The 16,799-nt window shown below is 39.0% G+C and overlaps 1 protein-coding gene across 2 annotated transcripts in view; it reads left to right on the forward strand.

The window, feature by feature from the left end:
* The window catches only part of STRN (striatin), a 122,695-nt gene that overhangs the window by 68,217 nt on the left and 37,679 nt on the right, over positions 1–16,799 (forward strand). For both annotated transcript variants that reach the window (XM_015112104.3, XM_077959727.1), the window contains 2 exons: positions 3,077–3,212; positions 15,570–15,680. In XM_015112104.3, the coding sequence (XP_014967590.1) occupies positions 3,077–3,212; positions 15,570–15,680 (247 nt within the window). The remainder of the gene's footprint in view (positions 1–3,076; positions 3,213–15,569; positions 15,681–16,799) is intronic.

Consider the following 16,799-nt stretch of genomic DNA (forward strand, 5'->3'; position numbering starts at 1 on the left):
GAAAGAAATGTAAAAGAAGGTGAAGAGGCAGATAATGAAGAAAAAGAAGAAGATGCAGAGGTGGAAAATAATCCCACATGTAACCTGAAGAACAAACTCCAAAGATGGCAAAGAGAACGAAGAGGATATGAGGCTCTTCTTTCTCATATGAGGCCGACCCTTGTCGGCCTCCCAAAGTGCAGGGATTACAGGCGTGAGTCACTGCACTTGGCCCTTATTTTTCTTTGCCATCATTATTATCAGCATTCTCATCATCACCAGTTAAGTGTAATAACAACCTTGAGATTATACATGCATGTAAAAAGTGATCAGTTTCAAACTGTGTGAAGGCTAACTTGTGCAGCAACATTTAGTCTTCACACTCAGGAACTTTAGGAGGAAAAAGAATGGAACTAAGAGCTATTAACTATTTTTTTAGCCACAGTATAAAGAATCCCATGTCCCTTTGTGTCATGGCCCTCCTAATGGTTTTGAAGTGACAGTTTATTCATTTTTCTAATCTGCTTAGGCATCCTATGTAACCCATAACGTCTTTGGTTTTCTCTTAATTTCTTTTTTTTTTTTTTTTTTTTTTGAGACGGAGTCTCGCTGTGTCTCCCAGGCTGGAGTGCAGTGGCGTGATCTCGGCTCACTGCAAGCTCTGCCTCCCAGGTTCACGCCATTCTCCCGCCTCAGCCTCCCAAGTAGCTGAGACTACAGGCGCCCGCCACCACGCCCGGCTAGTTTTTTGTATTTTTAGTAGAGACGGGGTTTCACCATGTTAGCCAGGATAGTCTCGATCTCCTGACCTCGTGATCCACCCGCCTCGGCCTCCCAAAGTGCTGGGATTACAGGCTTGAGCCACCGCGCCCGGCCTCTTAATTTCTTAAACTGGTTTATAAGCTGATTGAAGGTAGAAGTGGAGTGGAACCTTCTATGTCAGGAAAAAAAGTAATATATGCTTATTATTACAAACTCTACCCCTTCCTATTCTAATCCTGTTCTCCAGTGGTAAACACAATTCATTTTTCTTCTATACCTAAACATTAAAAGCAGAGGACCTTTGGTTTATTTATTTAAAGTAGGATACTTAGTAAATAGTAATCTGCAATGACAGTAATAAATACGTCATTTATCTTTATTCTTTGTAAGGTTATACTGAGGCGATGAGACTAGTAACAGGTTTTTTTCCCCAAGAGTTGCTTTTGTTACTTAATACCATATTTAATGTTGAAAATACATTCAGACTTGCAACTTGAAGTTTCATGTACTTCTTATGGATTTTCCCTGGTCTTTTTGTCAGGCAGTGAGAACAAGGACTCTGTCTGTAAGATGTTGGAGATGGTCCCTCTGAATTACATCTGGCAACTCATCAGAGTCTAGAAGAGGAGACATTAAGCCTCTAGGGTAAAAGAAGATAGATTAGGCAATGTATTTATATGTGGAACTCTGAGAATTGGGGTGTCCTGTTGGCATAACTCTTCAGATACACCTTTCTTTTTCTTTTTCTTTTTCTTTTTTTGTAATGGAGTCTCACACTGTCACCAGGCTGGAGCTCAGTGGTGCAATCTCAGCTCACTGCAAGCTCCGCCTCTTGGGTTCACGCCATTCTCCTGCCTCAGCCTCCCAAGTAGCTGGAACTGCAGGCGCTCGCCACCGCGCCCGGCTAATGTTTTTCTTTCATATTTTTAGTAGAGACGGGGTTTTCACTGTGTTAGCCAGGATGGTCTCGACTTCCTGACCTTGTGATCCACCTGTCTCGGCCTGCCAAAGTGCTGGGATTGCAGGCATGAGCCACCGTGCTTGGCCCAGATACACCTTTCTACCTTAGGCTGGCTACCTAGGGAAAATTAGAACAGAATATTAGAATATGGTTTGTATTTATAAAAGAATACACATTCAGCATGAGTTTTCTGTCCCAGTCTGCCACACTGATCTTGCTTTTTTTGTTTGTCTAATAGATTTGCTAGATGTTAAGAGTGGGAGGTGCTGTAAGCATAGAAGTATTTCTTGATTTTAGGAAAATATCCCAAATAGTTAAACAAATTATTCTAGCGTCATTAAATACTCCTTTGATTTCTCCTATCCAGTTTTTATAAGTACCAGGACAGTTAAGGCCAGATAGGTTTTATCTGTGATGCCACCTTTGTTCTGTTGGTAGTGGTTTCTTGGAGTGCTGTGAGGATTTCTGAGGCTGTATCTTGTCTTTGATGATGAATGCTGTGATTGATGAATGATACCAATTATCAGCATGGGAACAGGGCCATACAAGTTACATGTTTGTCATGTCTTGGGGTCTACTTCTGAACTCTCTAGTCTATCCTGTTGGTCTATCTGTAAAACTTTTATATTTTTAAGCCACTCATAATAGTCCAGCGATAACATTTGATCATATCATGCTATTTCTGTTTTGCATGAAGTGAAGAAGCTGAAGTCTAGAGAAACTGAGATATTGAAATTTTATTCAAAGAAAATACAAACCTAGCATCCTAATTTCTTTATGCCCATGTTGGTAAAGGTGATTGAGAAGGAGATAATTCATAAAGAGCTTAGGCATGTAGATCTCAAAAATTGCCTCTGCATATATTAAGCTTAAGTTTTAGCCCTTCAACTGGATTTATGATTCCAGAGTTATTTCTAAATATAGAAAAATGAAACATAACAGCCTTTACCAATTTGGTGTTAAATCTAAGTTAGATGCACTCTGAAAAATCAACATTTTAGGGAAAAAATTAAATACATGGAGAGAGCTACTAGAGAAAACTGATGCAAGGTTGGGACAGTAGAAATAATTATGGGAACCTAACAGAGTACCTTGTAAATCAACTAGCTGCTGTTTCAATACATGTCTTATATTTCAGCATGTGGTTCCATTGGTTTACTTAAAACAAGCCGTAATACCGTTGAACAAAGTCTAAATTACTGCTTTAAAATTTATAATATACATCTTTTTTAAAACTATGTGATTTTCACTGAGTTAGATCGTACAGTTATTTAACACAACAGAGGTACACTTTCTGAAGAAAATAATTGAATTTTCTTATTCAGTGGTGAAGGGAAGCTATCTCTTATTTAATTTAGCATGTTTTTTCATCAGATTGTTAGGAAAAAAGCATTGTCTGACAGCAGTGAAGATCGAGATACAAAAGAAGCTCTAAAGGAGTTTGACTTCTTGGTTACATCAGAGGAAGGAGACAATGAATCTAGAAGTGCAGGCGATGGAACAGACTGGGGTAAGGAAGCATACTGGATCCAACTAGAGATGTTAAGTAAATAAAAGAAATTTATATTTTACCAGGAGGGCAATATCTTAACTATAATGTTGAAATATTGAACATTCTGTGAACTTGTTACTACTAGCACCCTTTATCCAGGGTGTTTGTGTGTGTATGTTTAAAGAACATTGTATAACTACCTCATTTAAAAAGAAAAAAATACAGTATAAAAAGAATTTGAATTACTAAATAGAATATTCTGTTTTCTGTTTAGACAGTAGAACTTGCAAATCTAGATTTTTGTGGAAATTGATTATGAGACTTTAGAGGATTTTTGGAGATCTCATTTCTGACATCTTACATGCAAAAAGGAGTATAAGTTAGAAAAGTGTAGTCAGTCATTCATTGTAGTTTAAGATTTGACAGTTTGTACAAGGCATAGAAGTTTTCTTCTCAAAATGTTCTAAAAAAATCGAATATTTTAAACATCTAATAAGAGTTAAAACAAGTATTTTGGGGAAACTTCCACAGCATAGATCATTCTAGTATGGAGATGTTATCACTATCAAGTTATTTAATAGAACAAAGGTACACTTTTTGTTTTTGAGATGGAGTCTAGCTCTATTACCCAGGCTAGAGTACAGTGGGGCGATCTCGGCTCACTGCAGCCTCCGCCTCCCAGGTTCAATCTGTTCTTCTACCTCAGCCTCCCAAGTAGTTGGGATTATGGGCACCCATGACCATGCCCAGCTAATTTTTGTATTTTTAGTAGAGACGGGGTTTTGCCATGTTGGCCAGGCTGGTCTTGAACTCCTGACCTCAGGGTGATCCACCTGCCTCAACCTCCCAAAGTGCTAGGATTGCAGGCATGAGCCAGTGTGCCTGGCCCAGTGGCACACTTTCTGAAGAAAGTCATTGAATCGACTTAAGGTAGGATTATGATAAATCCTTCAAAACAAAAGTGATTCATTTCATCAGATGTATGTATATTTGTGTGAGAGAGAGAGACAGAGATTGAAATTGAGAGAAATTTTCTCTTGAGATTGAAGAATTTCATTACTTAATTAGTTTACACTCTGTGTACTTCATTTTCCTTGGAGCTTTTCTTTTTTTTGAGACAAAGTGTCACTCTGATGCCCAGACTGGAGCGTAGTGGCTTGAATACAACAAACTACAGCTTCAGCCTCCTGGGCTCAAGTGATCACAGGTGTGCACCATTACGCCTGGCAACTGTTTTTGGTTTTTAGTAGAGACAAGGTCTTGCCATGTCACCCAGGCTGGTCTCAAAATGGGTTTAAGTGATCCTCCTGCCTTGGTCTCCCAAAATGCTGGAATTATAGATGTGAGCCACCACTCTCAGCCTCCTTGGAGCTTTTCTTTGGGACCAACTTAACTATGTTGAACTTTAAACTTTGAATGTTTTATTGTTTAAAAAAATTGATAAAGTTGGCTGGGTGGCTCAGACCTGTGATCCCAGGACTTTGGGAGGCCAAGGTGGGAGGATTGCTTGAGTCAAGACGTTCGAGACCAGGCTGGGCAACATGGCAAAACCCTATCTCTACAAAAAAATACAAAAATTAACTGGGCATGGTGGCGTGTGCCTGTAGTCCCAGCTGCTTGGGATGCCAAGGTGCAAGGATCATTTGAGCCTGAGGAGGTTGAAGTGAGCCATGATCAAGCCACGCCAGCCTGAGTGACGGAGTAAGACCCTGTGTCATAAAGAAAAGGATAAAGTTATTTTCACACTTGTAATTTTTTGTCTGCTACACCGTGTAGTTCTGCTGATGACCTAATATAACTTCCTACTTTCAAGGTTTTCTTTCAACCCTAAAGCGAAATTTTAAGGATATTTCATCTTCGTTTTTGAAGTTGTGTTTTTACTATGTGTCGTATACATTTCACTTAAAACAAGAGCACACATTTTTCTTATGAAGGGTTTAGGAAACTAGTTTTCAAAAAAACTAAATATGTTGGGGAAAAGTAAGTGACTAAATCTTTCTTTCTGTTTGGCTATTCTGGCACATTAACTGTTGGTCTCCTGCTCTTTAATTGACAAATCTACAAATTAGATTACATTAAGACCTGTTAAGGGAGGACTAGGAAATTTTTTGCTTCTTTGAGGAAAAGGAATGGATAATTGATTTCTCTGTTTTTAAATTTCTTTTTGAGGTGGAGTTCTGCTTTTGTTGCCTAGGCTGGAGTGCAATGACACTATCTCGGCTCACTGCAACCTCTGCCTCCTGGGGCGGCTTCAGCCTCCCTAGTAGCTGGGATTATGGGCGCCTGCCACCATGCCTGGCAAATTTTTGTATTTTTAGTAGAGATGGGGTTTCGCCATTTTGGCCAGGCTGTTCTCAAACTCCTGATCTCCGGTGATCCACCCACCTCAGCCTCCCAAAGTGCTGGGATTACAGGTGTGAGCCACCGCACCCAGCCGGTTTCTGTTTGTTTGTTTATTTTTGAGACGGAGTCTCGCTGTCTCCCAGGCTGGAGTGCAGTGGCACGGTCTCGGCTCACTGTAAGCTCTGCCTCCTGGGTTCACACCATTCTTCTGCCTCAACCTCCCCAGTAGCTGGGACTACAGGCGCCTGCCACCACGCCCGGCTAATTTTTTGTATTTTTAGTAGAGACGGGGTTTCACCGTGTTAGCCTCGATCTCGATCTCCTGACCTCATGATCCACCTGCCTTGGCCTCCCAAAGTGCTGGGATTAGAGGCGTGAGCCACTGTGCCCAGCCCGGTTTCTCTGTTTTTAAAGTGTAGAGCATATTTTGCATTTATAGGTAGGTAACTTCTGTAGTATTCACATATCCACAAGGTAAATATGACTAACGTAGTAATCTTTCACAGTTCATGACAGTTCATGACAGCAATAATTTACTAAACCTTTTGAAAAATAATTAATTTGTATTTAACACATTTTGAAATTAAACATTATTTAGCATTCTTTAATGTTTGGCTGAAAAATTTTTCTTACGTTTTTCTGCCACTGAGAAGTTAGAGTCCTTATACAGAGGAAATAGGATTACGTGCTATAATTTGGTATTGTAATTTACTTTTTCAGGATTGTGCTTTGGCATAGGGGAAAGGTGAGAGGCAAACATACAGAAGGTTACCTTATTTCCATTTCCCTGTTTTGAAATAGTTTACAAGAGTCTTTGGTTTTGAGTCTGCAAAAAGTTGTTTGCAATTTTCTGACACCTCACAATGAGATTTTAGAATGTATTGATTTGCTAAATGTCAAATTATATTTATTTCAATACAAATTAATGGCATAGAGATGTGATTGTATAGAAGACTTAGTTAAGACATGCTAAAGTATTAATGAGAAGATGGTTGGATTTTTTTTGTTTTTTTGAGACGGAGTCTTGCTCTGTTGCCCAGTTTGGAGTATAGTGGCACTTTCTGGGCTCCCAGCAACCTCTGCCTCCCAGGTTCAAGTGATTCTCCTGCCTCAGCCTCCCGAGTAGCTGGTACTACAGGTGTGCACCACCAAGCCCAGCTAATTTTTGTACTTTTAGTAGAGACTGGGCTTTCCCTCCTTGGCCAGGATGATCTTGAACTCCTGAACTTGGATGATCCTCCCGCCTCAGCCTCCCAAAAGTACTGGGATTACAGGCGTGAGCCACTGTGCCCGGCCAAGAGTTGGAATTTTGACATTAAAGTTTTCCAACTTATGTTAAATTTAAATAAGACTGGGCGCAGTGGCTCATACTTGTAATCTCAGCGACTCCCGAGTCTGAAGCAGGAGGATAACTTGAATCCAGGAGTTCCAGACCAGCCTGGGAGTTGTAGTGAGACCCCATCTCAGAATGAATGAATGAATGAATGAATGACATATTTTTGCCCATATTTGAGAATTTTAACTAAAAGAGAAAATTACACTAAATGATACTATCGATGAATATTGCTTTTATTTATTTACTTATTTATTAATAAAAAAATAGAGATGGGTTTCACTATATTGCCCAGGCTAGTCTCTAACTCCTGGGCTCAAGTGATCTTCCTACCTCAGCCTCCCAAAGTGCTAGGATTACAGGTTGAGCCACTGTGCCCAGCCAAATGTTTTCTGGGTGATTGGTTGGGTTGGTTTGTTTTGAAACAGAGTCTCACACTGTTTCCTGGGCTGGAGTGCAGTGGTGCGATCTCAGCTCACTGCAACCTCCACTTCCAGGGTTCAAGCAATTCTCCTACCTCAGCCTCCCAAGCATCTGGGATTACAGGTGCCTGCCACCACCCCCAGCTAATTTTTTGTAGTTTTATTAGAGACGGGGTTTCACTGTGTTTGCCAGGCTGGTCTCAGACTCCTGACCTCGTGATCCGCAAATATTCAAATACTCTTAAGTTTATATTTAAATTTTCATGAAGATATTTAGGATAAGATTTATGGTTTGTGTTGCTTTTCACCCACTGAAATTTAAGAACATTTGCTAGATTGAAAAGACCTTAATGGCTTAATATTTGGGCAAGTATTTATTTGTTGTGAGAATGTAATGTATCATTTTGATATTATTTTTTGTTTATCTTTATATAAAAACTTCCACTAAGTTTTCTTAAAAGATGAACCCATGTTTTTTTATTTGAAATAGACGTTCCTTTAAGTTAATATTTCATCCATAAAGATAAAAGTAGCTCCAAACATGATATAAAATTGTTTTATAGAATTTATTATTTAGATGTAGATATACCACATTATGAACTTTTCATCTACTTTTATTTAAACAGCTATATTAAATAGATATTTTTTCTTTTCTATTTTACTGTTCTTCACCATAGGATATTTATTCATTTTTATGACCTTAAAAAAGTTGTTGGCCAGGTGCAGTGGCTCACGCCTGTAATCCCAGCACTGCGGGAGGCCAAGGTGGGCAGATCACGAGGTCAGGAGATCGAGACCATCCTGGCTAACATGGTTAAACCCGTTTCTACTAAAAATACAAAAAAATTAGCCGAGCGTTGTGGCACACGCCTGTAGTCCCAGCTACTTGGGAAGCTGAGGCAGGAGAATCGCTTGAACCTGGGAGGTGGAGGTTGCAGTGAGTGGAGGTTGCGCACCACTGCACTCCAGCCTGGGCGCGAGAGCAAGACTCTGTCTCAAAAAAAAAAAGTTGTTTAATTTTTCCTGTAAAAATTTTGTGCATAGATCATTAAAAGTACTCTCAGTTGTTTTGCTATTCAAAGCAGTGCTATATTGAAATTATATTTTTAATTGTCTGTAACATATGTAAAGAAATCTTACTTAGAGTTGTATATTGACTTTTTATACAGGCATTAAGGCTTATAGCCAGGACAGATATCCTACTGAGTTGCAGCAGCAGGGTCTGGCTATGTTTATGCTTTATTACTGGCACCTGACATTTTTCATTGTTTTTCTTTCTAAGCTCAGCAGTGTGTTTACTTTTTTTTTTTTCTCTGATACCAAGTCTCACTGTCACCCAGGCTGGAGTGCAGTGGCATGATCCCAGCTTACGGCAACTTCCACCTCCCGAGTTCAAGCAATTCTCATGCCTCAGCCTCCTGAGTAGCTGGGACTACAGGTGTGCGCCACCACGCCCGGCTAATTTTTGTATTTTTAGTAGAAGCAGGGTTTCACCATGTTGGCCAGGCTGGTCTTGAAATTCCTGACGTCAGGTGATGTGCCCGCTTCAGCCTTCCAAGGTGCTGGGATTACAAGCATGAGCCACTGCTCCCAGCCTTGTATTTACTTTTTTTTTTTTTTTTTTTTTGAGACGGTGTCTCGCTCTGTCGCCCAGGCTGGAGTGCAGTGGCCAGATCTCAGCTCACTGCAAGCTCCGCCTCCCGGGTTCCCACCATTCTCCTGCCTCAGCCTCCCGAGTAGCTGGGACCACAGGCGCCGCCACCTCGCCTGGCTAATTTTTTGTGTTTTTTTTTTTTTTTGAGACGGAGTCTTGCTCTGTCACCCAGGCTGGAGTGCAGTGGCCGGATCTCAGCTCACTGCAAGCTCCGCCTCCCGGTTTTACGCAATTCTCCTGCCTCAGCCTCCCGAGTAGCTGGGACTACAGGTGCCCGCCACCGCGCCCGGCTAATTTTTTGTGTTTTCAGTAGAGACGGGGTTTCGCCGTGTTAGCCAGGATGGTCTCGATCTCCTGACCTTGTGATCCGCCCGTCTCGGCCTCCCAAAGTGCTGGGATTACAGGCTTGAGCCACCGCGCCCGGCCCGTATTTACTTTTTTAAAGTTAAGTTTTATATTATGTTCTTCCCAGAAGAGGATAGGGATCTGTTGGTTTGGGTCCAACCTTTCATGATGTTTGAACTTGAATTCTCCATGTGAATTTTAAAATCATTTCTTCATGTTGCATGAATAACTGAAGATTTGATTTCAGTTTCCCATATATGTAAATAATTTGCAGCCAATTGTTATCTTTTCAATATCGAGTGGTCTCCTCAATAAAAAAAGATATAAGTCCCAAATTATACAGATTACCCTGTTTATAAATAGTATTTTTTTGTTTTTTTGTTTTTTTCTTTTTCAACTTTTATTTTAGTTTTGGGAGTACATTTGCAGGTTTGTTACTTGGTTATATTGTGTGATGATACAGTTAGTTATATTGTGTGATGATGCAGTTTAGGATATGAATGATATGTACTGATCCATGGACTGAGCATAGTACCCTTACTTACCAGTTGGTTTTTCAGCCTTTACTACCCTTCCTGCCTCCCGCGTCTAGTAGTCCCCAGTGTCTTTGTTGCTTTCTTTATGTCCATGAGTACCTACTGTTTAGCTCTGAATTGTAAGTGAGTATTTGGTTTTCTGTCTATGTTAATTTACTTGGGATAAATACAGATTCTAATATACCTTTAAGAACTAGAACACAGGCTATAAGACTGGAATATAAGTATTACTTCTGTCCAACTGTTACTTAGTATGGTTTGCTTAAAATGAAGAACTTTTTTTTACATTTTTAGTTATACACATTAGAAATACTAATTAAATCCCTGTTTTTTTGGTATATTTCGTCTCTGAAGGAAAAATGAAAGAATTCTAAAGCCAAAATGAAAAAAAGTAAGATATCTTTTCCTTCTCTCATTCATTTAAAAATTTTGTTGAAATTGTTCCTCCTTCACAATTGCTTGGTTTTTATATGTAGTGACTCATAAGAAAACTCTGTTAGGTAAGTTCAAGGAAAAGGTTTCCTAATGTTTTTAACAAACTAAAATAGATTTTTTGTAACCTTTTTTCCATCTGAGACATTATACAATAAAATTGATTTGTGTTTGCCTCAAGGAGATGTTCTTCCTCTGTAAATATTGAACAATCCCAGTAGCACAAGGTCTAGAAGAGATATTTTGTTATGTTGCTAATTTTTCTGCCTTGCATTCAGGGTAGACTTCAACCCCTCCCCCCTTAGTTATCACAGACCATTATAATAAGGGCATTTGTTGAATCTTTTTTTTTTTGGTTTGTTTGGTTTTTTTTTTTTTGACAGAGTCTCACTCTGTCGCCCAGGCTAGAGTGCAGTGGCACGATCTTGGCTCACTGCAATCTCTGCGTCCTGGGTTCAAGCAGTTCCCCTGCCTCAGCCTCTGGAGTAGCTGGGATTACAGGTGCCTGCCACCACGCCTGGGTATTTTTTGTATTTTAGTGGAGACGGTGTTTCACTGTGTTGGTCAGGCTGGTCTCGAACTCCTGACCTCAAGTGATCTGCCCGCCTCAGCCTCCCAAAGCCAGGGATTACAAGCATGAGCCACCAGGCCTGGCCCATTTGTTGAATCTTTTAATGACTCTTTTTGTTGAGGTGTTAAGTAAGTTACTTAAGTAAGGTTGACTGTCTATCCCTGATGTGAAATTTGAAACCTGAAATGCTCCAAGTTCTGAAACTTGTTGAACACTGACATGATACTTAAAGAAAATATGCATTGGAGCATTTTGGATTTGGGATTTTTGGATTAGGGGGTGCTGAACCAGTATAATACAAATATTCCAAAATCCAAAATAATTTGAAATCCGAAATACTTCTAGTCCCAAGCATTTCGGGTAAGGGATAGTCACTTGTAGTGTATTATTTTGCTTTTATATTGGAGCTTCCTATGAGAGCAAGAAACTGATTGTATTTGTAAGTCCAGCTGACTTCTTCTTGCCCTTTGGATTCAGTTGAAAATTACTTTCTAGGATGATTGGTAGGTTCATTTGCCCCAGAATCATTAAAAAATAGTTTTCTGGGCCGGGCACAGTTGTTCACACCTGTAATCCCAGCGCTGTGGGAGGCCAAGGCGGGTGGATCACCTAAGGTCAGGAGTTCGAGACCAGCCTGGCCAACCTGGTGAAACACCGTCTCTACTAAAAATACAAAAATTAGTTGGGCATTGTGGCGGGTGCCTGAAATCCCAGCTACTTGGGAGGCTGAGGCAGGAAAATCACTTGAACCTGGGAGGCAGAGGTTGCAATGAGCCGAGATTGCACCATTGCACTCCAGCCTGGGCAACAGAGTGAGACTCTGTCTCAAAAAAAAAAAAAAAAAAGTTTTCTTGTGCAGTGATAATATTGACAATAGTAACTTTATAACCATAGCACACAATAAATTTTTCATATGCCTTTACTTTTCCTTAAACCATGTAAATTTTCCATTACCTTCAGGGACTGTGTCATGGTACCAATGGCATTTCTTTTCCTTTTTTTGTAGCAAATAATTGAAGAAATTATCTAAGATACTTATTTAGTCATTGAAGAATACAGTGGCTATCTAGTGACTGGCTTTTCTTTCAAGAAAAGAGGTCTGGAAACCAAAGGGAAGTTAAAGTGAAACAGGCCTCTATTCTGTCTTACTCCTTACTGAGCTTGTGTATCAAGTTACTCATATTTTAGGCAAGTCCACCTACATAGCTGCATCTGCCGTGCTGCAATGAGGTCTTTCTCTGAGGTATCACACATCTGCATAGATATAGTTGGTCATTTTAATTGTGAATCATATCGCAAGGGTACCGGAGGTTGGTTTTTCCCAAGGACAGCTGCACTGTTCCTTGTGTAACTTCCTTTACTTTAATGTATGAGTCATAGCTCAGTGTATTATATGATACATGTGTGTACATTTTACTTAGCCTACTATATGAGTCACATGCATGACTGTTCTCACAATTGAGTTTTCTCATTCTTTAGTAGTGTGCTGAATAGTTGTTAGTGAGCATGAGTAAATGGAATGTTTCAGTTTACTGGAGGTTTCTTTACCAGTCGTTTGACTTGTGTGTTTTAGAATTTTATAATTCAGATTCGAAGGGTTCACTTCTAACAAATTAACAAAACTAGATTGCAAAACTTGTCTAATTGAGTGAACATTTAAACCATTTTAAGGGTTCGCTCCATCTCTCTCCTACTGTACTCCCTCCCTGCTCTACCAAAATAAAAAAGGAATATGCTTAGTTTCAGTATCTGGTTAGATTCTTGCAAGCAAAAAGATTTTACCGTACATCTTCCATGATTATTATTGTTCTTATGAATCTAGTAAGATTATAAGGCTACATTTTAACTTCAAAAACCTGAAGACATTCTGGGGACCCAAAAGCCATCTAGTTTAATTTATTATTAAGACTTGATTGATGAAAATTAACATTTTTAATTGTTACGTCTTTCTGGGAAGATAAAGATAGATTATAGTTAAGTGTATAAAAGTGTTGTTTAAAGTGATTTTTAATAGTATTATATTCAGAGGCCCAGGAAACAGTTATCTAAACTGGATTGAAACTCAAATTGTTAAAAACAGATTTCTGTTTATTATTATTCACTTCGGTTTACTCCGATCATTCATTCAACAAATACTGATCAAGTGCTTTCTATTTGCCAGGTTTTCTAGGTGAAGATCCTTATTCTTCTGGTGCTTACATTCCACTAAGAGGATATAGTATGTCAGAAGGTGATAAATGCTATGGAAAGTAGAAAAAGTACAGAGTAAGGGAGATAGAGAGAGCTCGGGTCAGTGTAGGGTAGAGAGAGCAGTTTACAATTCAAAATAGAGTGGTTAGCTGGGTGCGGTGGCTCATGCCTGTAATCCCAGCACTTTGGGAGGCTGAGGTGGGAAGATTGCTTGAGCCCAGGAGTTTGAGACCAGCCTGGGCAATGTAGCGATACTTCATCTCTACAAAAAATTTTTTAAAAATTAGCTGGGCATGGTGGTACACACCTGTTGTCCCAGCTACTTGCGGGGCAGAGGTGGAAGGATTGCTTGAGCGCAGGAGATCAAGTCTGCGGTGAGTTGAGATTGTGACAGTGCACCCCAGCTGGTTTGATAGAATGAGATCCTGCCTCAAAAATAAATAAATAAATAAATATGTGTGTATATATATATTTAAGTTAAAAACCCATAAAATATAGTGGCCATGGTAAGCCCCATTGAGAAGGTAACAACTGAATAAAAGACATGATAAGGGGATTGGCCATCTGGGGAAGAAGTGTTCAGGAAGAAGAAAGCCAGCACAAATGCCCTAAGATAGCAGCATCCCTGGCATGCCTGAGAAATTTAAGGGAGCCAGAGTGGCTACAGCAGAGTGATTCTAGGGAGAATGTAGTAAGAAATGACCAGATTATCTTGGGCCATGTAGACCAGTGGTGAGATGGGGAGCCATGGGAGGGATTTGAGCAAGAAGGGTGACATCATATTTTATTTTAAACCATCACTGGCTGCTACGTTGAGAATAGACTGCACAGGGAAACTAGTGTTGATAATAGACTTGGGGGAGGGGAAGCAATTATTGCAGTAATCCTAGCAAGAGATCATAATGGTCAGAGAAGTAGTAGATGTGCTGAGAAGCCAGATTCTGAAATTTGTGAAGGTAGAGAAAATAGTTTTTCCTGATATATTTAATGTGGTGTGGGAAAGAATGGGTATTGCTCTGAGCAAGTGCACATATAGAGTTGTCATCAAATAAGGTAGGGAACCCTTTGGATGGAACAGATTGGATGGGGGGAGAGGTTGGGTGTTTGGTTTTGTATGTTTGCTTTGAGGTATCTGTTAGTCTTCCTAACGGAAATGTAGAATGAACAGTTGGAGATATCAGTCTTGGGTTCAAGCTAGCATTCTGAGTTAACATTTACATAGCATTATATAGTATTTATGTTGTTTTATAGTAAATATAAATATATAACATTCTTTAAATTTTCTTCTCTTGAAATAGTGACAATTGATTATTGATTTTCTTTACTACTAGAAGCTGTTTCCTGTTTTAAGAATGTATAAACTTAACATCACTTAAATTGTAAATTTTAAATGAAGGTTGATTAATACGTTTTAACAAATGCTATGTATTAAGCCTGTAAAATAAAAATTATCACTTTTTTTTTCTTTTTTCTTTTTTTTTGAGATGGAGTCTCGCTCTGTTGCCCAGGCTGGAGTGCAGTGGTGCCATCTCGGCTCACTGCAAGCCCTGCCTCCTGGGTTCACGCCATTCTCCTGCCTCAGCCTCCTGAGTAGCTGGGACTACAGGCGCCTGCCACCTCACCCAGCCAATTTTTTGTATTTTTAGTAGAGACGGGGTTTCACTGTGTTAGCCAGGATGGTCTCGATCTCTTGACCTCGTGATCCGCCCACCTCGGCCTCCCAAAGTACTGGGATTACAGGCGTGAACCACCGTGCCTGGCAATGATCACTTATTGATGAACACATGGCAAAAATATCAAATTCTTTAAAAGATCATTAGAGTTTATTTTGTACAATCTCTAAATAATAATTTTCTCTCATCACATAAATTAATACGAAGTGTCTTTTTGTGTTAGTCCTAGTGGAATTCTGAAAACGAGAACTTCTGTTTTTGTTTGTTTGTTTTCTGAGACAGAGTTTCGCTCTTGTTGCCCAGGCGGGAGTATGGTGGCACAATCTGGGCTCATTGCAACCTCTGCCTCCTGGGTTCAGGAGAGTCTCCTGCCTCAGCCTCCCAAGTAGCTGGGATTACAGGCATGAGGTACCATGCCCAGCTAATTTGGTATTTTTTTTAATAGAAATGTTGTTTCACCATTTGGTCAGGCTGGTCTCGAACTTCTGACCTCATGTGATCCACCTGCCTCGGCCTCCTAAAGTGCTGGAATTACAGGCATGAGCCACCGTGCCTGGCCAAGAAGTTGTTTGGGCTTAATTTACTAAAAATCACTAAAATATTCCAGGGGTGTGTGTGTGTGTGTGTGTGTGTGTGTGTGTGTGTGTGTGTGTCTTTCAAGAGAAACTTACTATTCTAGGAAATCACACTGATAATTTATTCTTAGTGATTATATTTTTTTGTGTGACTTATATATATATATAATGAATAAACAATGACTTCTTTTAAGTTAGTGATACTATAAAGAAAATGGTTGTTATGTCATTCAGACATATTGACTCAGAGTGTTCAATATTTTATTGAAAAACACTGTTTCATTTGTTTCACTCTGTTTAGAAAAGGAAGACCAGTGTCTCATGCCTGAAGCCTGGAATGTGGACCAGGGAGTAATTACCAAACTCAAGGAACAATACAAAAAGGAGAGAAAGGGGAAAAAGGGGGTGAAGAGTAAGTGGAAAACATTGTATCTGTAAATCATAAATCTTGCCTCTTTACATCCCCCAGTGTTTTTTTTCAATGTTTTCCTAAAACTACTTACTCTTTTTCATTTCTGCTCCTGACCTCTTTCCTTTTCACCTGCTCTCAGGGGTTGAAATTAAATGATTAGCTATTTAATTATGAACTTAAAAGAAAACAACCCACATGTACTTATGGAATCATGTATACTGTATCCCAATAATAAATCCAGAGCCTCATGAGTATTGGGCTGTGTATTCAAACACAGTGATAATTTGGTTTTTAAAAGTACCTGTGCTTGTATTAACAGTGTTTTTTGTTTTTTTGTTTTTTCAGTAACAATTTATAACTCATTTAGTGTGAACCTCTGGCAATCCACCAAAATTATTGCTTATAATTTTAGACATTGGTGACAGAAAGAAAGTTAATTTCTACCCCTGAATGTTCTATGTGTTCATAACATGCAGTTCATTTACTCATAGCACTATATGCTATACAGGGCACAGAGTCAAATATATAACTTCTAAAAATATTTATTTTCTATTTAAACATTTTTGACCAGTTTTATTTATAACATTATTACTAATTACCTTTTTTCCTTTTTAATAAAATATGTGCTGCATCAAAAACAAAAGCCAGAAGGAAATTTCTAGCCCTGTGAATCATATATGTTTAATTATTTCATTATGCAAATTATTTAGCAATGAATCTAGTTAAGAATGCAAAATGGAAATACAAAAACTTGCAAACCATTCCTGAAAACAGTCTTAAATCATCTTAGGGGAACAAGGCTAAACTACCTCCTTGTGTTTCTACCCTCACTGATAATATGGGCCTCCCTTTTATGGCAATAGGAATTTGATTATTTGAAATATTTAGGTAGTATCAAGTGAGATTAAAATCTAACTTAGTGAGAAATGTATTTTAACGTTGAGAAACACTGGAAAGATGTGCTTTTTCTTTTTCTCTCTCTGTAGTGATGCTAAAGCTTATTAAAGACCATCATTCCTGTTAGGACATTCTTTTAAACTTAAAACATTACTTAAAAGCATTTAAACCTTTATTTAAAATATTTTAGAATTTACAAGTGTTTAGCTTGATTTGATTAAA

The sequence above is a fragment of the Macaca mulatta genome, chromosome 13, assembly GCF_049350105.2.
Source record: "Macaca mulatta isolate MMU2019108-1 chromosome 13, T2T-MMU8v2.0, whole genome shotgun sequence".
Lineage (NCBI taxonomy): Eukaryota > Metazoa > Chordata > Mammalia > Primates > Cercopithecidae > Macaca > Macaca mulatta.